The sequence below is a fragment of the Mastomys coucha genome, unplaced genomic scaffold (genome assembly GCF_008632895.1).
Source record: "Mastomys coucha isolate ucsf_1 unplaced genomic scaffold, UCSF_Mcou_1 pScaffold1, whole genome shotgun sequence".
Taxonomy (NCBI): domain Eukaryota; kingdom Metazoa; phylum Chordata; class Mammalia; order Rodentia; family Muridae; genus Mastomys; species Mastomys coucha.
In genome coordinates, this window is record NW_022196891.1 from 89,260,538 (window position 1) to 89,283,643 (window position 23,106).

Genomic DNA, 23,106 nt, shown 5'->3' on the forward strand with positions numbered 1-23,106 from the left:
TGGCCTGCTACCCCAAATAAGAGATCATCAGGGCAAACACCAGGAGCTGTGCACCCTCTCCAGTAGACAGCAATAGAAACAGACTGCATCTCCAGGGCCACCGTAACAGGGTGAATGTCCACAAAGAAGTAGTAAGCAAAGAGGATTACACTTCAGTTCTCAGCCAGGAGCCTTGGAGAGCACTCCCCAAACCTCAATGACAGGCCTGTGGCCACAGCAGACCCAGAAGCCAGGAACACCACCATCTGGTTCTGGTCAGCTGTGGTCAGAGCTGCAGGCCCTGCCCACTCACCTCAGAGACAGGATGCAATGCTGGCAGAAGCGGTGCCCGCAGCCGGTTTGGTGGGGGTTGTGAAGCACCGAGTGGCAGAAGGCACATTTGTAGCGTTCTTCTAGCTGCTCCACAAATTGGTACTCTGTGTCGGGCTCAAAGTCCAAGGAAATGGAGTTGCCAGAGTTCTGGCGGATGAAGGCACAGGGGACAACCGCTTGCTCCTCCGGATGAGCCATTCTGGGGAGTCAGGTGGAACACTTCAGTGTAAAATGACCACCCAGACAACAGCAGCCACCATTGCATGGGTCATAATTAGCAATCACTACAATCATTATGTCAGGACACTAACAACTTCCTGCCATGGGGGTGTGGGGTGTGGGGGGTGTGCCTGCTAGGGTGCAGATGGTTTCTAGTAAGACTGTGTGATGGCCCCTCCTCTGACTGCATTTAGAATCACCATGAAGGTGTTTGTTTCCAAGGGGAGTAGCTGAGAGGGAAGGATCCACCCTTACTGTGGGCAGCGCCATCTGTGGACTGGGGTCCCAGGCTGAATAAAAAAGGATAAAGCCAGCTGAACATGGACTTCCCCTTTCTCTGCTTCCAAATCCATGGGGATGTGAGCAAGCAGCTGCAGGCTCCCACCATCTTAGCCACGCCTCCTCACTGCTCTGCCTGGCCTGCCACAACGTGCTGTATTCCCTCAAACTATGGGCCAAATGAAAGTTTTCTCGCTCGAGCGGTTTCTTGGGGGCAAAGCAATGAGGAACATTACAAATACATTTTACCAGAACAGACTTTGTCTATCGGCTTTTCCCGGGACACCAGACAGCCCAGTCAGTTAGCTGTATTACAGGCAAGCATTTAGATTGTGCTTCTAAGACTGAGAGGATCCGAGACCTCTAGTAAGTCTTCCACTCTACATTTCTTGCCACTGATCTCAACCTCTCCCTCTCCACCTCTCTACCCACCACTGCACGCATTAAGTGTTAATGTCTCTACGGGTGTCCTCTGCTGAGAAACTCCTCTCCAAGATGCTGGTGTCTGGAGGTGAGGCATTTGAGGGGATGAAGTTCCTGTCTGTGAGGTGAGTGCCCTCATAGAGAGGGTCCAACCCCCCCTCTTCCTTTTTCTTCCTGCAACAGTGCAAGGAAAGCCTCACTGGAGTCTGACCATGCTGGAAGCACTGGCACCCTCAAACCACTGGGAAACAGATGTTGCTGAAGAGGCACCTGGCCCACCACACCTTGTTATTCACAGCACTAGCACAGTACCAAATCACATCACGTCCCACCTGAACTAAGTAAGGTCTCATTAGCTGCTCTCTCCTCCAGTCCATTCTCCAAGCTCTACACCAAGCTGTATACCAGGCTGGTATTCCCAGTGATACTGTGATTCAGTTACATCCCTGTAGCTTCTCTGAGCTCTGAGAAAAAAAAAAAAAGTCTACAATGCTAAACAGGCTGGAGGACAACATGCCTCCACCCCCTTGGAGACCCAGGACCCTCTTGCCTTTATCTACACCCCAGCCACATGGAATTCTTCTAGTTCTTCAAGTTCACGTGCCTGCCTCCGCCACAGGGACCAGGCAAAGCCGTTGCCCCTGCCTAGGCTATGCCCTGATGTGGACTATTGTTCTCTAAGAACCACATGGCTGTTGCTGTCTCACATCAAAGCAACTATCATTAGCTACAAGAGACCCTCACAAGATCGGGGTCACTAACACTTCCCACAACAAAGTATGCAACGCTCTGAGGGGCTGGGAGGGGGTGATGCTTCAGCTCTGTCCTTTCCTGAGGCCACGGAAGTGCTGAAGGATTGCTAGAGTGCAGGAGACTCTGCTGACATGGCGGGTCACAAGGTGTCCACACACTCACCGACAACTTGTAAGGAACCCCACTTAAACATTTTTTCATGACTCGTTTGTCTATTTTATGTATATGAGTACACTGTAGCTGTTCAGATAGTTGTGAGCCTTCATGTGGTTGTTAGGAATTGAATTTGGGACCTCTGCTCGCTCCAGTCAGCCCCACTTGCTCAGCCCCCACTCACTCTGGCCCAAAGATTTATTTATTAGTATACATAAGTAAACTGTAGCTGTCTTCAGACACACCAGAGAGGCCGTCAGATCTCATTACGGGTGGTTGTAAGCTATCATGTGGTTACTGGGATTTGAACTCAGGACCTTAGGAAGAGCAGTCAGCGCTCTTACCCGCTGAGCCATCTCGCCAGCCTCTCCCTGCCCCCCTCCCCCCAGTTAAGCTTTTGGTTTCACCAAGCTAAACTGGTCTGTCCTTGGTCCCATGTGAGATCACACACCCCTTCCAGGCTTCCTACTTAGTGAGCTCACACTCAGGCTTCCCTTAGTGTCTTCAGGAAAGTTTTCCTGTTTCCTCACGGTCTTAGGTAGAAGGCAGACTGAACCCCTTTCAAGCGTAGCTGGTCTTTAGATGGTGGATGTGAATGTAGGCACGCGGGTAAGAGAAGTGTATCACTGTATAATTCTTTTCAATTTTTAAGTGAGTGCATTACCAAATCAAAAATAACCGCGTAAGACCTGAGCACAGACTAAGCCCCGTCGCCGGGCTCCTTTCCAGGGAAATCCCTGGCCTGAGATTAAATGCACATCTGCATGATTAGAGGACTGAGTCTGTATGCCTCAGGCATAGGGTTCCCATCTGGTCTTGCTCATCTCCCCACCCCACCCCTTGGACAGCACCTGGTGTGGGGGTCAGTGGTTGCTAAGATGGTGATTTGGAATGGACGCAGCTGTGTTAGTGCTGGCTTTTAACACAGCAATTTTAAACATTTTTGTATACTCTTTAGCCCTACTTTTGAAGATGTAGTGAAAACTGTCTATCCATCCCATGAACTACGCACACATCCAGGGCCTTCTGAGTGTGCCTGGCCCCCAGGTAAGCAATGGCCTCCCCAACATGAGTGTGGAGACTCAGGCCATGCTGCGGCTGTGGTTTTCAGAGTCTAGCAAATGGTTAAATATGTGAGCTTCCTGGGTGGTCCCTGGGGACATCATTCTTCTACATGGCCCTTGTCCTGCAGACTCGGGTGGATCACCCTGATCTACCATAGCAGCTGTGTGGCCTGACAAAGCAGGGTAAGAGGTGAGCGGCCTCTGTTGGGGTCGTCGGCAGAACTTTCTTTACTGCATGTTCTTCCCACTGCAGTCCTGACTCAGATTTTCTGTGAACCTAACATTGCCCTAAAATAAAATCTGGTTTTAGTAAAAGGAAGATGCTTAAGACTTCCTGTCTGTGTTCTCTCTGTCTCTCTCTGTCTCTGTCTGTCTGTCTGTCTGTCTGTCTCTCTCTCTCTCAACTTCTGCTATATTTGTGATTAAAGTAGAGAAACTTAAATATATTTCATTAATTCATTTTTTTTTGTTTTTGTTTTTTGTTTTGTTGTTGTTGTTTTTTGTTTTTTGATACAGGGTTTCTCTCTGTAGCCCTGGCTGTCCTGGAACTCACTCTGTAGACCAGGCTGGTCTCGAACTCAGAAATCTGCCTGCCTCTGCCTCCCAAGTGCTGGGATTAAAGGCATGCGCCACCACCGCCCGGCTTCATTAATTCATTTTAACATAAGCAAGCTATGTTAACATAAGCAAATTTTTATGAAAAATGAAACCAATGAAGAATCACACTATGTGTTTTTGTCCAACTCCTTCACATCCCGCTCAACAGGCCACAACTGAGTCCTCACCTGGGCACCTACAGTATCCCACCTTAGGGAACCTTCTGTAAAACAACTCTGTGTGTTTGTGAAGGGAGAGCAGAAGTGGCCAATGGTGTTGTAGTGTACTATGGATTTGCAGGTGCAGGCAGCCCCAGGCAGAACCACACTGGTATTCTCCCACTGTGGCGGAAGCCAATGGCAGAAGCCAAAGGCAGAAGCCACCAGACTCTAGGTGGAGATGGAGGCACACAGCTGTTTCTTACCGAATTTACCTGAAGCTGGCAAGTGCTAGCGATGATTCGCCAGTAGAAACTGCTTAGGCACTAGGGGTCCCTGGGGCTCATTTTGGAAAACACTTGGTTCGGCTGCTGGGTCTGTGCCCTGCCAGCCAGCTGGCTGGCTGGGCTAGCAGTTCTTACTGTCATGCACACCCTCTTGCTCCTGGTGAACAGAAAGCAAGGGCCTGAGGACTGACTATCTTTGCTCCCCTCATTTGCATATATATATTCCCTAGACCTAGTCCAAATGCCCTTGCCTGTGTCAACACTCCTGAGTCTGCTGGGGCCCAACCAGGGCTTCTCCCTTGTCGCACATTTAAAATGCAGCACGTATGTACAGTGTTCCTATACAGGAAAGGAAATGGAGTGTATCCTAAGGTGGGGCACTCCTCCTTCCTCCTCAGCTTCCTCAAGCCTCCACCCACTTGGCTCACCCACAGGAAAGCCCAACAGAACTACAATAGGCTGACATCTATTCTCTGAACACTCTAATTAGCTAGAGGTTTCCAGTCCTTACTGGGAACTATGAAAGCTCCCACCTTCCCCTCAGTGTTTTCAGAGCCCTGTACCAGGACCAGCAAAGAAAGGAGTCCAGCTCTTAGCAAAAAGGAAAAATCATCATCACAGAGCAAGGGAAACTTTCTGCTACCAACAGGGTTATCGTGCCAGCAACAGAATGCACAGATCACTAGGGAATTACTAGCTCAAGCCAGGAAGAAAAAAGGAAAAAGAAAAAAAGAAAAAAAAAAGAAAAGAAAACAGAAAAAAAGAAAAGAAATTGCATCCATCTGCTTTCTTAAAAAAAAGTTATTTTAAACTTCATTTTTTTCAATTTCATAGACAAATGTATCTTTTCTAGAATTCAAAAATCCCAAAGGGTGACAATAAATACCACATTTTGAATAATTAAAAGAATATTTTAGTTGTATGTGTGTGTGTGTACACATGTCAGATTCCCTGGAGCTGGAGTTATAGAGGTAGTGAACTGCCAGATGTGGGAAAAGGGACCTGAGCTGCAGCCCAACAGCAGCATGCACTCCTTAATCTCTGAGCCATCTCTGTAGCTCCCAACAATTTAAGTTCTTTAATCACCTCACACTAGGTTTTCTGACTAATTTTTTGGAACACATAAATACCCTCAAATGTGGAAGTTGTGAACATTTTAGCTTTGTGCACAAATGTCACCTGTCAGTCTCAGGTATCACAAAGTGAACAAAGTAATAAAGTTAACAAAGTAACAAAGTAACTATGTAAACAAAGCAACAAAGTAACAAAGTAAAGTAACAAAGTAAAGTAACAAAGCAAAGTAACAAAGCAAACAAAGTAACAAAGTAACAAAGTAAACTGAAGTGGAAACTTCTGGTTCTTTAGAGAGTTAGTTATGTCAAATGGTGTTTTGTTGGGGCACACAGGTTGAAAAGATGTCTTGCTAAAACAAACACATGAAAGACTGTTTTCCTGAAGCAGACACAGGTGAAAGGATGTTTGGATATAGCACATGTGAAAGGACCCTTGATGAAGGAGTATAAATATGACCCCACACACAGTGGGAGATGAACACTGAGCATTGGTTTAGTTTGCTCTGCCTTGCTATTCTTTGTTAAAAGACACGCATGTTCACCTTACATAGTATTACTGAACTCAACTTGTGATAACATTGCCATTGAGAGAAACTTGCCCAAGAACTACTTGTGAGGTTCTTGTGGCAGCTTGCTGCTTCAGTGGCCCCCCTTCAGGGCCAGTTGGTGAGCCTGGCAGTTTTATCAGGATTGAACTACAGCTGCCTGACGTCTGCTTGCTGAAAGGACTGGACTATAGCTGCTGGTTCGTGCCTGGTGTCTGCCTGCCTAGAGGACTGGTCTGCAGCTACTAAGTTGTTTTTGGTGTTTGATACAGGACTGAACTGTTGCCCCGGAAGATCGAGCTCACCCCCAAAGAACTATTGCTGAACAGGTCTACTTCCCCCATATCCTAATAACTCTTTTCCACTACCTCAGCTGGGTGGTAGAGGAGAGATTGAATCCTTATTAAAAGTAGGTTACAAAAAATTTATGCCTACAGTAAACAAAGTAACAAAGTAAAATGGGTCCTTGCTTCTCTGTCCACCTCACCTCCAGTGTCCGAACACCTTTGGATTGATAAGCATTTAGAAAATTTGAGAATGTTTTTTTACATTGGGTTGTAGTTCCTAAGACAGAGGCCCAGTGGGTTCCGAGCTCTGCTTCTTGGGGGAGATTTAGTACCTCAAAAGCAAAACTCAGAGAAAATAAAGCATAGGACTGGCAACTGGCATTGTTTCTGCCCTGCTTCTTACTAGCTATGGAGCCCTAAGTAAGACCCATCTATCTCCTACCTTGGCCAACTGCCCACCCATCCACTGATTCCCATATAAGGACAGTGGGTGCTGCACCCTGTGTCAGATCCCAAGACAGCCTGTGATAGTCCACTGTCCACCAGGCCCTACAAGGGCAGAGTTCTGACAGAAAATGATGTTACAATAGCCCAGTGGTAAGTGCCACCAAGAGCAGCTTCAATGTAGGACCACTGGAGCCTGGGTGAAGCTTCGAAAAAGTTGCTGAAATGTCTCTGCTGAGCTCACAAAGCAGCTAAGCTGGACCGAAGGTGGTATTTTATGGATGAAAACACAAAGAAATTTCCCAGAGGGCATGGGACAAGTTTGAGATTGGTTAATAATCAACTGTACCCAGTTGTGAAATGAATGGAATGGAGCAGTCACTTGCTGCTCGCCCACATCCATCCTCGACTCTTGCTTTGCTGGGGTCTGTACCAGGAGGTGGGTGAGATGAAAACAGTCCCTGGCTCTGGGAAAAACACAGTAAGTGGGGGCAGAGACACAGGATGAGAACGAAGCCAAGGGCGTGGGCAGGAGGCTTTTCAGGGCTGGCTGTTTTCCAGACCATCTTAGTGGGATGGGTGAATGAGTCAAACCAGCTGACATCCTTGACATCATTTCTTGTACCAGAGTAAATCACATGTGGTTCTGTTGGTAAAGTGTTTGCTTTGCAAGCGTGAAGATCTGAGTTCGCTTCCCCAGAACCCACATATTAAAGCCAGGCATGGTGGTGTACACCTGTAATCCCAGTGCTAGGGAGGTGGAGACAGCAGGAGCCCTGGGGCTCACTGGCCAGCCAGCCTAGACTACCTGGCAAGTTCCAGATCAGTAAGAGATCCTGTCTCAAAACAACAAAGTTGATGGCACCTGAGGAGAGAGACCTGAGATTGTCCTCTGGCCTTCACATGCATGTGTACACTAGCACATACATACTACTGCATAAAGGAACACACATGTGCACACAAAATTATCAGAGGAAATCATGATTCCTCAATCATATATCCTTCTCTGTCTTCAGCTTCCAAGCTCAGGTGTCCTTTATAATACCAAGGTCTAAAAGCTGCCCAAGGATCACCCAGCATATCATTGTGAGGTACATGGGTAGATATACATTTTATGTGCAATTCATGTCATGTGAATTTCACTTCATAAAACAAGATATGATGCTAAGAATAGCAGGAAGTTCCAGTAAAGATATGTTTGACCATCTAAAACAAAAGCAAAAACATGCTCAAGGTATTAAGATTTTTTTTTCACCTTACAAACAATTTTCTTGTTGATGGTGGCATTTGATGTAATAGACAGTCTCTGTCCTCCCAGGACAGCATATAGTGAAACCCTGAATTCACACCCACTGGGCGTGTGGGGAGCACACTCTCTGTGGAAGCTAAGTGTGATCTGGCCTGAGAATCTCTCCTATGGTCTTCTGTGACTGTTTTCTAGACCCTAGATTCCCATTAACAAACACTGGGTTAGAAGATCCCACCTAGGCCAGTGGAGGAGCCGGCGCCTTCCCCCCAGGTCCTCTGTAGGGCAGTGTTCTAGTCACGGCTTCTACTTCTGTGGTAAAACACTATGACCAAAAGCAAGTCGGGGAGGAAAGGGTTCATTTCAGCTCATAGCCCCACATCACTGTCTGTGATGGAGTCGCTGAGCCAGGCTGATGCTCTCCCAAAGCTTCTTTCAATGAGAGGGAAGAGCCTTCCTCTAAGATGGAGAAGCAGTTCCCCGAGACAGGCTCTGCTCTAACCCTGATCGATTGCCAGCTAGAACCAACACAATCTCTGTTCTCCGCAGAGCTGAACAGGGAGGCCCTGGAACACAGGGAGCCACAGCAGCCAGATGAGATGAGACAAGGAATGAGGAGCCAGGAGGGTGGGACTTTAGTTCCTCAGAGAAGTGTGATTTCTCTCCAGCTGGTCAGGAAGCCAGCTAGAACCAACACAAACTCTGTTTTCCACAGAGCTGAACAGGGAGGCCCTGGAAGATAGGGGAGCCACAGCAGCCAGATGAGATGAGACAAGGTCATAGTTGGGAAGGAAGAATGAGGAGCCAGGAGGGTGGGACTTTAGTTCCTCAGAGAAGTGTGATTTCTCTCCAGCTGGTCAGGAAGCCTCCAGTTCCTCATTTCCAGCAGCTTGCCAGACAGCAATGGTGACAAGAAGCGGGTGAGGGTTGCAGGGCAGCTCTAGAGCCACTACCCACACTTGTCCTGAGCCATGTCTGCCTTCTTCCCCTAGTTGGGAGGGATGCCTCTGGGGGACACTGTCTCCCCTCAAGTCAGCCAGAGCCAACCAGGGATATTTTTAAGTCTCCAGGAAAGTCACAACAAAGCTTTCCCCTCAAAGGCCTGCTTGGCTCCAGAACTCTGGGCCTTCTCTACAACCTCAACTCTGTGATCCTCGCCATCTACAAACTTCTCATGGGACAGCCATCTTTCATTACACTCCACTCACAGAGCCAGCAGTACCTGACTGAGAGCACTCAATCAGTGTTTGGTAAATAAGGACAAGGGAGTGGGAGTGGGGTGGGGGCATCACATGACGTCACAGTACAAAGGGGCTGCTGGGTGTAGGGCAGGACAGGTCCAGCTGAGGAGACTATAGAAAAACATGCATGTAACCCAGGTGCTAGAACTATGTGGTAGGAGGCCATGTCTACCTGTGGCTACCTTACACACCTAGCTTGTTTTAATCCTGACATTCCTGTGGCATATATATTACCAATCATTCTCATTTTTCAAATGAGGAAACTGAGGCTTGGAGGGCTCCTACTCCAGGAAGTGGTCGATGGCCCTGAGGAATTATCAGGAGCCGGGGTCGCTCCATGTGCCTGCTTCCTCACAGCCCACAGGGAAGCAGTGTATGTGGGTGGCACCCCATGGACTCTAGGGTGGACCAGTCCGGATTCAAATTTTGGTTTTGCACTTCATAATCTTATGAATTTAGGCAAGTTCCTTTGTCTCTAGGCCTCTCTGTTTCACACACTAATTAATGGTGACAGTGTAGCGACCTTGAAGGACTTCTGAAGAGAAGATAACACTATGCACGAGGAGATGGCTGGCCTGCTAACTGCTTTAATACATAAAGTTTTATCAGAATGTAGCTGCGTTGATTTGTTTGCAGATGTTACCATGGCAGAGCTGAGCAAGCTAACTCAGAGAGTGCAGGGCAGCACACACCCTAGGCTGACCCATGGCTATGTGAATGAGGGGGGAAGGGCACAGAAGATGCTGCAAGCGCTCTGAAGATTATGAAGCACGCCACCCCCACTGGCCATCTCCCCTCACTCTCAGGATAATATTTCTAGCTGACATGTCTGGCTGCCAGGTTCAGGAATCAAAAGTGAATAGGAGGGGCTGGAGAGATGGCTCAGTGCTTAAAAGCACTGGCTGCTCTTGCAGAGGGCTCAGGTTTGAATCCCACTACCACTCATGGTAGCTCACAACCATCTATAACTTCAGTTCCAAGGAATATGACACATATTCTGACCTCTGCAGGAACTGTGCACACACATGGTGCACAGATACACATTTGAGCACAATACTTATCAATCAATCAATCAATCAATCAATCAATCAATCAATCTTTAAAAAGGAAAAACAGAAAACAAAACTAACTGATGTATGTGTGAGCTTTTTATTTGGTACCTGTTGTTGCCCCTGAACAAGTCCAAGGGGTGCTCTCCACATCTGGTACCCTTCAGTAAGCTGTTTCTCTTCTATCCAGAGCTGTGGTGTGGGTGTGATGTGTGCATGTGTGTATGCTCGTGTGGTGTATGTGTATGTGTGTGCAGGTGTGTCCTGCCCTCAGCCAATCTTAGATTAGTAGCACTCCCAGCCACACAGCCCACCATTTTTCCCTCCCCAGCTCCAGGTACAGCTGTGCCCACATGTATGAATGCATATACAACGTGTGTGTGTGTGTGTGTCTGTGAGTTTGTGCTTATATGGTATGTGTGTGCTGTTTATGTGTACATGCTTGTGTGGTGTGTGCATATATAGTGTGTGTGCTTGTGTGGTGTGGTACAGTGTGTATGCACATGCATGTGTGTGAGAGGGGATACAGGTGTGTGTGGTGTGCATATGTGAACACATGTGTGTACAGGTATGTGCAGGTGTGTGGTATATATGTGTATATACAGGGTTGTGTATATGTGTGTGTGCAGATATGTGTGCAGGTGTGTAATATGTGTGTGTATGTAGAGGTATCTATATATGTGTGTGCAGGTGTGTGTGTGTGTGTATGGTGTGTATGAGCAGGTATTTGTGTGTGTGGATATGTGTGCAGGTATGTGGAATATATGTGTATATAGGTGTGTATACACATATGTATGTATATGTGTGTGTGTATGTGTGTGGTGTGTATGAGCAGGTATTTGTGTGTGTGCATGTATTTGTGTGTGGTGTGTGTGCAAGTATATGTGTGTGCAGGTATGTGTAGGAACAGATGTGTATTGTCCAGGTGTGTCTTGCCCTTAGGTCAACCTCAGACTAGCAGCACCTGCAGCCATACAACCCACCATCCTTCCCTCCCCAGCCCATATGTGTGCATGCATATGCAATTCAGAGGTTGGCCTCAGGGTCATTCCTCAGGAGCTGTCCCTTTTCTCCTAAGTTGAAGTCTCTCATTGGTCTGGAGCTAACTAGTTAGGCCAGGCCAGCAGCATGTTACCAACCAAGCCATCTTCCTGCCTGAGTCCTCTGCCTGTTACCACTGTTTCATTTCTCTCTTTTATCTTCAGGGCTAGTTTTCTGTCCCCTTACCCAATGCATTGTTTAGAATTCAGCTACACTGGATTATCCAGTCACTCAGTCCTTCAGTCAGTTCCTGTGTGCCAACCATCCCTTTGCTGAGAATCTATCCCTATAGACATACTGGGAAAAAAAAGTACTGCTGAGTTGGCCCCAATTTCCCACTCCTTGGGTCCTGCCCAAAGGCTGCGCTCAGCCCAGGAGCATCTCCCAGCCAAATGTTCCCTACATACTCCTCCTCATACCTGGAACTCTGGGACATTGTTTATAGAGCCACACCTTCCCGTAGGTAACAGTAGGTCCGCCATCCCTTATCAAATGCCCCAGCCCCTTTCTGATCTTCTCTGCCCTCCTGAGCACATTTGTATTCTGCTCCTGAATAAACTGGGGTGTGGGGCTGAGTCATCTGGGGTGAGGGGTAAGCATGATAGCCCTCTGTCCCTTTGCATTGGTGGCCTGTGCATGTCCCTCTTCAATCCTCCTGGCCTTGGGGACACTGAGCTCTTAGGTTCTCCTCCAAGGCTGACCACATCTTCAGGGTTACTTTTCTGCCACTGGTCTAGCCCACAACTCCCACTTCTCATCAGAAAGGCACCCTCCTTTGACACAGACTGCTTCTGAAGGGAGCTAGGCACCCCACTCCATTGAGTGGTGGGTCTACCAGCCCAGATTTACCGTTCTTTCTCATCTCTCTCTTTCTGGCTATCTGAGTGGTTCACACAGACAATACAGTGCACATAAACATGGAATGCGAGATTCCAGTGACCATGTGAACACAGAGCTTGGATACAGCCAACAACCAACATGCTAGATTTAGCTTAGAATTCTGAAGCACTTTCAAGTGAGGACCGGACCCCCTGATCCACCTTCCATGATCTGGAGGTGTCCTGAAGGAAGGGAAGACTGTTCTAGTCAGGTTCCAGACTATGCAAGGCAGTGACCACAGTGGCAGTATCTGCAGTTCTGCTGTCCGTGGTTGCTATTACCTTGACCAACCAATGTCTCAAAATATTAAATGGAAAGTCCCAGAAATAATTCATGAGTTTCAAGCTGCATATACGATTTTTCAGAAGCACACTGAAATCTTATGCCTTCCTACCCTATCTTGCTTGGGATATGAATCTTCTCTGGACAAAGGGACATTGCCTTTGCCCAGAGTATCAAGGCTGCATACCCTGCCTACCCATTGGTCACTTGGAAGTTGTTTTGGTTACCAGATCACTGCTGTGATTTCTCAGAGTTCAAGCAAACTTTGTTGTACATGAACAAGTAATAATACTGGCAGTTTATTATATCATAATGTTCTGTTTTGTTTATTAGTAGTTGTTCATCTCTTACTATGACTAACATGAATTAAACCCAATCATCTATATAGGAAAAGCATAGTAGACATAGGTTCAGTATTATCCAAGGTATTGGGCACCCACTGAGCATTTTGGAAGGCATCCTCTGATACATAGAAGCCTTGGCTTGACTAACAGCTGCCAAAGGTCATATTCTAGCTCTATCTTTCCATTGATGCCTCTGTCCAAGCTCAGTAATACGTATCCATCTTCAAAGCTGGAAACTGGCCACAAACATGAGCTGAAACATCGAGGTCATATTTTAGGAGAGGCTGATGGGGAAAACACCTTCTAACTGGCAGGGTGGCCTGGACCAAAAGCAGATAGAGCAAAGGTTGGCACTCACAGCCCAGACTCATGGAGTGACACAATCCAGATGCCCATGTGGTGGGCATTCCAGGGTTGGCTCCAACATTGTGTCCCTTAGGTGAGACTTAGCACTGCCCACTGTCATGATGGGTGGGCTGGATCAGAACCACAAGAGGGGGGAGCAGTAGGGAATCCAGTGAGGAGAGATGAGAAAAGCAGACAGATGAATTTGGGGTGGCATTTTCCTCCTTCAACCAGCACTTGGGATACTGAGGCGAGAGGATACTGAATCCAAGGCCAGCTGAGCTATATAATAAATAACAGACCAATAAAGAAAAAAAGAAAGTATCCAGGAAAGTGTTCTGGCTCAAGCATTACCCGTGCTGAGCTCAATTCTAAGGCATATATAGCTTGATTTTTAAAATTATTTATTTTTATTTTATGTAGTTGGTGTTCTGCCTGTGTGCATGTCTGTATCCAACATGCAGCAGTGTCCACAGAGGCCAGGAGGGAGGAGTCTGGTTCTCTCCAGCTGGAGTTGCAGCCAGTTATTAGACATTATATGGGTGACAGAATGCACACCTGGGTCCTCTGGAAGCCAGCGCTGTAGCCCCTAACACAATTCCTCGTGTTGTGGTGACCCAACACCATAAAATTATTTTGTTGCTACTTTATAACTGAAATCTTGCTGCTATCATGAATTTTAATGTAAATAATCTGTGTTTTCCCAGTGGTCTATGGTGGTCAGGACCCACCGATGGAGACCTACTCCCCTTCAGCCTGATTCTTCATATGTTACAGTTGCAGTTTCACATGGTCTCTCCTTAGGCCCCCATTAACCCTGTAACAACATAACTTGACTCAAGTCATACAGCTATAAGTAGGGAGGTGTTTTTTTTTTTTTCATTTAACATTCCAACTTTATTACTCATATACTATGGCAGCTTGGGAATTTGCTAAAATTTTAAACCACATCTTGTCTTTTTACTAAAATTAGGAAAAAAAATAAAATTATAGATTTACTCCTAAGTCATTGTTCCAATATTTTTATGAAATAATTAAAGTCACAGTATCTCTGGAACATAGTTACTATTAGGTATGTATCAGGCACTAACTTGATTATGAACATATTACTATTTTGTACTAACATTTGTAAGATATTTAAATTATTTTCTAAGCAGAAGGTAAATTTACAGAGAGGTCTCTAGATTATTCCATTGAGACAGCAAAGACGTTGGAATAAGACATATTCACAAATCATATATGTCTTCTTTTCCCCATATGATGTCTTATTGGTGTCTATAGTTTTTTTTGTTTGTTTGTTTTTAAGATTTGTTTTTAGGTGTATGAGTGTCTGCAGTGTGTGTGGTGCCTTATGGAGGCCAAGAGAGCGCTCTGGATACTCAGGAGCTGGAGCTATGGACAGCTGTTAACCACCATTGAGTGCTGGGAAGTAAACCCAGGTCCTCTGCAAGAGCAGCTAGTGCTTTTTAACCAGCGAGCCATCTCTCCAGCCCCTGAAGTAGAGATTTAAACACATATCGCTCATCCTTGATCCAAAACACTTGGGAGTGATTAGATTTTGAATTCAAGTTTATTTTTTAAAAATTGGGAGTTTTGAAACATTTGTATATACACACCAAGGTATCTTGGAAGTGGGATTCAAATATAAGTAGAAGAAACTCATTTAGATATCATAAACACCTTATATATATACAGCCTGGTAGTGACTTACACTATGTGTGTGTGCGTATGTATGTGACTGAACCTAAGACCTCATATATGCTAAATAGGTGCTCTATCACTGAGCCTGCCCCCTCCCATGTTTACATTTTGAGATGGGGGGGCGTCTCACTAAGTTGCCCAGGTTAGCTTTGAACTCACTCACTTTGGAGCCTAGGCAGACTTGAATTTTCCATCTTCCTGCCTCCAACTCTAGCTGCTCTGATCCTACCTGCAACTCCAGCCCTTCCCTCAAGCCCCAGCCTCATTTCGATGGCCTCATGTACTCTTTCACATTGGCTGGTATCACAAACTTACCACCCATGCCCACCCCACCCGTACCTGTCAGTCCTTCCCCATCCCAGTGAAATATCAACACCTCCACCCTCACCCGGTTGGCATGGGTCAAAACTCAGGCATCATCCTTGGCTCTTCTCTATCTCACAACAGCCAATCCTGTCAATTTTCTGTCCCCAGTCAGCCCCTGCTTTCAGTACACCTACCCTTACCAAAGCTGCAGCGGTTTCTCCCCTGGTGACATCACTGGTCTCAGGGTTGGCCTCTGAAGCTGCCTACTCCCTTACACCCTGCAGCCAGACCCTTTTAAAGACAGAAGTCGGGAGAGCCCAGTCCCGGTGGATGGACGTACAAAACACTCCTGCAGGGAAGGCTCAGGGAACGCTATGGGAGAGGAGGCGGGAGAGGAGGCAGAAAGGCTCTAAGAGCCGGAAGAACAGGGGGTTTGCTGTGAGACTGTATTCCCTAGTGATGTCAGAAGCGATGCCCATACAGTTTCACCAGCATGGCTGTGGAGATGGGAACAACAGACATGCTGAAGTTGGGGGCAGGGTGGGCATGAGGACTCAACCCTACACAGAGAACTCCAGGAAACTCAGGAGTGCTGGGAATGGAGAGATACTCTTCTCCAGGGAAGAGCACACCAGTGGTCAGCCTTGAAAACATATGTAGGGTAACATACAGACTGAGCATATATATTTAGGAATACACACACACACATATATATACACACACATGTACATATACATATATGCATGTAACAACATTAAGGAAAAAAAGAGGCCAGGAATTTGAAAGAGAGCAAGGTGGGATATATGGGAAGCTTTGGAGAGGAAAAAGAAGTGGGAAATGAAGTATTATAATCTCAAAAACAAAAAACAAACAAACAAAAAAAACCCCACAACAATAACAACAGCAACAACAACAAAACCCAGAAGTTGGCCCCTTGACGCTCAGGGTGTCCCTGGAGTTTAGGCTGCTGTGCTGTGGCCCTCATTCTATGCTTCCATTTTCTAGTGCTTTCCTCCATTGTCCTCGTCTCCAGCCACAACGGCCTGTGTGCCCTTTGATAGCAGAACTGCCTTCGGCTTACTGTTCCACCTGCCATGCCTCTCGCTTGCTCGCTTCAAGCATACCCCATCAGCCAACACAGAGCCCAACACCTGCCACCCACTGCACTTGCTACTACGCATCAACTGTTCATGCCTTTGTTCTCTGGCCTTCCCAACCTGAATAAAATACCCTGGGAGCCAGGCTGTTTCTTCTGCTTACGGAGGTCCAGGCCTTGGAGCATCACCCAACATTGGTGCTCAGTACAGACCGAGTTGAGTGGATGCCACTTCATAGCCAGCAGCAGCTTCTCTGTTCCACTGCACACACTGCTCGGGGGACCAAGATGTTTTACGCCAGCTAGCTGTACACCTTGACCTTGTACAGGGAGAGCAGTGGTGGTTCGTGGCGGCTGACTCGGGGTGGGCTGCTGGTGGAGAGACTAAAACCTTGAACAGTATTCTCCACTCACACAGGGAAGAACCACATGAGAAGCGGCAGCCTCGGAGCACACCCTGAGGCACTCACTGCACAAGGTCCTAGGTCTAAAATCCCATTTGCCTGGGTCCCTCTCAGGAGACATCACTGTGGCAAGAGCATGAGGCCAGCCTTTCGCTTTCACCCCTCTGTGTTTTCAATATCTATTTCAAACTTTTCTCTTCTCTACAAACCTTGACTACTCCCTCCAGCCTCCCCGGGAAACTACTTCCTACTGCACAGAAAAACATAGAAGTCATCAGACCAGAACAGCCTCTATTTCCTGCCACCACACCTGTGTGTCTCCCTGCCTGGGGCCCCTTGATCTGCCCTTGCCCTCTCATAGTGGCTGCAGAGGTAAACTCTGATTTCAGCCAAATTCTCCAGCTGGTAAATGCCTGCCCTGAACTCCTGGACACCCTATGGTGGCTTCTCACTCTTGCTCACCTGCTTGACCCTTAACCTCTCCACACTGGCCAGCTCCATCCTTCAGCATTCGGCTAAGGTTCTCACAGGACTGCGGAGAGCCAAAGCTTTGTTTCCCTCCGATGTTCCTGGAATCCCTGTGTCTCATTCCCACTAGCCCACATAACCTCAGCTTCCCTAGAAAGACTCTTAACACCCCCAAACTTCTCTTGTCAAGGCCACTTGTGACTTACGGGCCAGTGGTCATTCGCCCTTCCCCTTGTCTGTCCTTGTAGCAGCTTGGGACACAGTTAACCCCTGGCTGCTCAGATTTAACAACAGGTGCTAGCTATTCTTGAAAGCACCCTGAGCTTGCATGGAAGACAGTGTACAATGAGGTGAGACCCACCCTCTCCTTTGAACCCTGACGACCTCCTTGAGAGACCCACCTGCACCATTGCAAAAAAAAAAAAAAAAAAAAAAAAAAAAAAAAGCAAAACATCCAAAATGGAGCAGATATCCCTGCCCTGGCTGCTCCCTCCAGAGTTACTTCTAGGTGAAAGTTCATTTTCTTCCCTGGCTACAAAGCCGGCTCAACTCCTGTGTCTGCCCATGTCGCTTAACCCCCTCCTGATTATGTAGTCACCTCATTTTGTTCTGCTTCTTTTGATAAAGTCTTTTTGTTTCGTTTTTTAAGATTTATTTATTTATTTATTGTATATGAGTACACTGTAGCTGTACAGATGGCTTTGAGCCACCATGTGGTTTCTGGGATTTGAACTCAGGACCTTCGGAAGAACAGTCAGTGCTCTTACCCACTGAGCCATCTCTCCAGCCCCCTGTTCTACTCCTTTTAAAAACATATTTATTTTTATGTGTGCGTGTTTTGCCTGCATGTATGCATGTGCGCCATGTGCACACGGTGCCTGTGGGGCCTAGAAAAGGGCATCTGATCCTTTGGAACCAGTGAGCTGCCATGTGGGTGTTGAGAACTGAACTCAGCTCCCCCGCAAGAGCGACCAGTGCTCTTACCTGCCAAGCTGTCTACCCACCCCTGCTCTGTTTAGTTGTCTTTGATTTATGCTGAATTGCGAGGTACTGCACATTTTCCTAGGCTGCACCCAAGGTGAGTTCACAGCTTCTCTCTCAGGAGTCCCTTTGCAATATCTGCTTAATTTGTCTCACCTGTGGAAACCCTCTCCTCCAGTTCTAAGTCACCCATCTGAATAAGGAACAAGGGAGGGCTCATCAGCCCCATCCTGCTACTGCCTGGTCCTGGTGACTTGGAGCCTCTGGTTTACTTCTCCAATCTGCTTTATTTCCCTCTGCTCCTCCTCCGTGTTGGCCTTCTACCAAATGCTATTTGTTCTCAAAGCTGCAGCTGGGTTTGAGTCTTCCCAAGGACCCAAAGTCCTGGCCACAAGCCTTGAGCCTTTGAAGTTGCCTGGGACTCATTCTAGCTAACCCCCAGTGTTCCTGTCCCAGCCCACCCACCCCTGCACCTGAGGTCGCTGGCCTAGACAGAGAAGCAACAGCATAGGATGACATAGTTTCTGGCCTACCCTGGCACGTGGAAGGTCATCTGTCAGTCTGAATTTGCTTTTTATTTAAACCTGAATGCCTTTAGGCCAGGCATGCATTCAAGGCCCAGAGGCCTCCTCCCAGCTCTAGCCTTGTCTAGAACTCAGTCTCCCTGAGTTCTCAGGTACTGGGCATGGTGTGGATATTGGCTCATCATACCTGCCCAGCAGCCCCAGGTGGGAGATAGCATGACCTCTTTGAGCCAGCCAGGACAACAGATGCTCGTGAGGATTGGGCAACTTGCCTAAGTCACATAATCACACCCAGAAAGTCAAAACTCCGGATGTGATTGCTTCTTGTGCTAGGGTACCGAATACCCTCAATACTAGCATTTAGGGGGCTGAAGCAGGAAGGTTGCTGTTTAGTTACGGACCAGCCTGGGCTACATAGTGAGTTCAAGGGCAGCCTGAACTATGTAGTGAGATCTCTGTCTCAAAAATAAAAGAATGCCAATCCAGTTTTGAACTCAAGCTTGTCAGACTATGCAACCCACGCTCTTACACTCTGACACAGTGAAAGCGGTTAGCCAGCCTAAGTCTTAAGAAGACCCTCTGCATCAGTGTGGAAAGAAAACAACCAATGCAGTCAAACCTGGACCTGAAGAGAGTAAATGAGTATTTGAGGCTATCCAGGAAAGAGGCTCTGAGCCTGATTAGGGAGCTGACAAGGACAGGGAGACAGCAGCAGGCTTTGCAACAGTTGGGAGAACGGGGAGGCCGAAGTGGCTGAAGTGAGTGACAAGGGTGTCCTGGGAGCTCCTGAGATACCACAGCCAATCCAGATGGCTAAGTGTCTTTCTTTCCTTAAGAGTGTAGTTTAAGAACGTAGTTTAAGCCTTGGAGTGAAAGAACTCCAGGACCGGAGTCTAGGGACAAAACTGGCATCCAGACGCAGCTTCATTGGCACCTCCAAGGCAGGAGGAGGATGGAGGAATTAGGTCTACACTGGGGAATGCCAGTGGGGACAGGACAGGGTCCAAGGAGGTGGCTGATGGACAGGCTAGAGGACAGCTGCATGGTGCCCGCTGGCGACAGAGGATTATCAGACCTCAGGAGCCCTGCTAAGCCTCAGAGCAGCACAGCAGGTGCAGGGAACCCAGTGAGGCAGAGGTCCAAAGTGCAGACATCTCTTTCCAGAGGCTTCCAGGGAACCTGGGAGGAACTCTGGGAAGCACAGGGCATCCCAGGTCAATGGCAGAGTGTAGAAGGTTGAGACCAAGGAGCAGGGGAGCATCTCAGGAAGAGGACACACAGTAGGTTGTTCACGGAGGTGGAGATTTCTGGCTGGGTTGGGAGCGGTGGCTGCTTGGCCTGAAGGGAAGCAAAGGCTGTAGGGAGATTCCAGAGGTGTTCTGAATGGCAGAGGAGAGAAATGGACTCTGACCAGGCTGCTAAAATAGAGTTACTCTCTGGGCTGTCCCTGATGTGGAGGACCTACCTACATCTGAGTGCAAGGCACAGCGGGCACTGCCTGCACATCTGAGCACAGGGCACAGCAGCTCCGGGTGAAGGGCACAGCAGCACACGTGCACGCCGCCTTTGCTAGAACATCACAGCCAGCTGCCTGCAGATACTAATATGCAAAAATGTGCTGAGGGCTAGAGTTTCTGTCGGGACTAGTGAGTATTCTCACTTTTATTTTGAGGTCTGCTACTATTGCACTTCCTCATGAGACAGGGCTTGCCAGAGACCACACATAGGAATTCCTCAAGTACTTTTATCTCAGCAAAGCAACATACCAATGCTGGCCCAATCCTAGGGTGGTGGCAGCAGGTCCCCCGGCCCTTGGTATTTTTGTTTGTGTCCTATAGAGCGATTCACCTTTCCCTGTCTCTCATGCTAGTAGATGTTGCACTTGCCACCCCTCCCACTCTGAGCAATTTCTGCAGGAGTATCAGCTCCTGCCCAGAAGAACCCTGGAAGAGCTGCAACCCAGGCCGAGAAAGCACTTAGAGACTGCATCTGTCCTGGTGTCCTCTTCCTCTGGTTTGTTACTCCTCGCTGGTTCTCTCATCTGTCAGAGAGTCTTGGCTTCCTCCGGTCAACATGTACTGGAAAGAACATAGTTGCCTCGGAAGACTAAGGCTTAGCTGCTGCCCATTCCCTGCTGTGAAGTTTTTTTCTTGTCAAGTCTGAGTTCCAGCTTGAAATCAGGTGGAACCTCTCACTTCTCTCCGGGAAAGAGAAACTAGTCTGATGTGACAGGTTATTTATAACCTGCATCTTAATCTGATTCCTGGGTTCTAATCAACTCTTACTTACACCCATACTCAACAACTGGGAGTCATACCCCAGATAAACTGAATGCGTTCAGCCAACATCTTTTTAGGCTAACCAATGCCAGATTCCAGGCTACCACAAAATCAGACACAGATCTTGCCCCAGTCACTTGGCCGGCTGAGTGGACAGAGTGGCATTGGTTCACACAATGTCAGGGGCAGTTCCAGCAGGACTTTACTCACAGTGCTGGGTACAGATGTTCCAGGCACTTAGGGGAATCTGGGTCCCTTTGCTGACCCCTCAGACTAAAGGGGAGGTAGGCAGTTGTGGCTCTCTGAGAAACCAAGGTGACAGTTCTGAAGCAGAAACCTCAGAGTCCCACGCCTGGCCCAGAGGCAGGGCTCAGGGTTGGTTGACATGCGGTGCTTCCCCCTCAACATCTGAGGGATGTGGAAAGCTACCCTGACTCACAAGGGTGTTGTGGGGGACAAGATGAGAGCCTGTGACATGAGTGAGGGGCAAACGGGCCAAAAGGGGCAGCTTCACATTCAGTGGCTCTTTTTTCTTCAAGGTCCCCCCTCAGGAAAGTGGTGACATAAGGATGTTTCTCCCACTAGTCTAATGGGACTGACTCAGAGTCTTTGGCTCCCTCACTTTTCAAGTCAGCCTGAGATACCCCTGAAAGGAAAGCTCTTACCCCCCAGGGGCTGGGCCCCTATGTCATCCACCCACATCCAGTGGGTTCTCCACTGACGTCGGCCACCCTTCTCCCATACCACAGGCCTTAGCCAGGGGCCCTGAGAAAGTCATCCCTCTCTGTTACAGCCCCTTTCCAAAGCTAGTCCTACAAGAGACCCCGGGAAACTACTGTCCAGGGTCTGGAGACGACCCATTTCCTGAACTCACTACATTTCTCACCTTCATCTCCCATCCGTCTTTCCATCTGTAATTTCTGCCTTTTCTGTTCAAATCAGTTGTCTAAGGTGTCAGGTTTTCATCCAGACCCTCAGTTGTGTTAAGATCTCTCTGGCTTTGGGCTGTATGAAGCAGATCAGATGGGGCAACTGGATTGGGGAGGTCTTGTTAACCCAGACTTTTGCTGTATAAAATTATCTCTCACACACCCAGGAAGTTCTATTCTCAGAAATGCTTTAACCGATTTCTTTGCATTTTAAGTATTCCTGAAGACTTTCAAAAAATGCATATATTCCCGGAAAAGGGAACCGTCCTCTTTGGCCCTAATCTAGTTTTCACACCACACCTATGCCCGACATTTCTTGCAACAAGCTGGATGGATGCCTTTCTTACAGGCCATGAAGGGTTGGGGAGAAGGGAGTCTCTTCTCATTTCACAACCGGACCCCGTCCGACCAGACCCGTGCCTGCCGCAGCGAGTTCTCAGGAAAGTAAATCTGAAATAGCCAAATATGGAAAGTCAGCAGACAGAGAGGCTGAGGAAGAAAGAAGCCAGCCAGAGTGGCCCAGAGGGACCTGCAACAAAAGTCCTCAGAACTGTCCTTAGAACTGTCAGACCTTGCAGTTGCGTGGCAAGGGGGTCAAGCAGTGGTGTGAGAACTGTCTCCTCCCATCATGGGTGTGTGGTGGGTGCTCACCTCTAGGCGCCTGGGTCTGCTGAAATCTGGAACTCAGCTTCTGCAGAGTCGGGTGCTGTCTCCAAAGAGCACGCGCTATAGCACCGGTGCAGGTTTGAGTCCCTGGCATTAAGCTCACATTAATGGGCTTGCAAAAGCTCCCAAGTCTTGCAAAAGTGCCCCGGGCCGGGCGCGGGCGTCCCGCGTCGCCTCAGTCCGCCTGCTACCACACACGCCTCCAGCCCACCGCCCTGAGCTGCTTTCGGTTTCTGAGAAGCCGGGTCGGTCAGCTCACCCGGCCTTCGCCACTTGCAGGGCTCGCGGAGCTCCGCTGGCGCCCTAAGGCGGCTGGCGCTAGGCTGCGCAGCGGGGGCGGAGGGGTTGGGGCCGAGGATGGGGCGTGGTTAGGGCGCCCGAGAGGCTGGGCCGAGGCATGGGGGCGAGGCCGGGATGGGGGCGTGGCCATGGCGCCCAAGAGGCGGGGCGTGAGGCTTCTAGGGTGGCGGCCAGGAACTCACCGGATCTGGGCGAAGTGTCCCTCTAGATGCTGGGAATCGCCCAGACCCTAGAAGCCTAGGCTTCTTTTTCTAGAAACATTAGTACCTCATGTGCCTTTGAATTGTATATATTTTGCTCTTCAATCAGCCTCCCTCCGACCCCCCAAACGAGTAGACACTTTTGCTCAAGATTAGAGGTCTGGCTCAAATCACTTCTTCCCTGAACTTGCTGCAGTTGCAGTACAAATCTGCCAGCTCTCGTCCTGCTGT

The 23,106-nt window shown here is 48.2% G+C and overlaps 1 protein-coding gene across 2 annotated transcripts in view; it reads right to left on the reverse strand.

Moving 5' to 3' along the window:
- Traf5 (TNF receptor associated factor 5) overlaps nucleotides 1-22,733 on the reverse strand; it is a 50,114-nt gene extending 27,381 nt beyond the window's left edge. Inside the window, exons 1-2 of one of the 2 annotated variants that reach the window (XM_031339255.1) lie at nucleotides 22,361-22,733; nucleotides 293-511 (exon numbers count right to left, since the gene is read on the reverse strand). In XM_031339255.1, coding sequence (XP_031195115.1) covers nucleotides 293-510 — 218 coding nt within the window. In that variant the 5' untranslated portion in view covers nucleotide 511; nucleotides 22,361-22,733. Of the gene's footprint in view, nucleotides 1-292; nucleotides 512-1,565; nucleotides 1,650-22,360 lie in introns of those variants that run through there. The other variant, XM_031339263.1, reaches the window with a different exon arrangement.
- Between the last annotated feature and the right edge of the window lie 373 nt (nucleotides 22,734-23,106).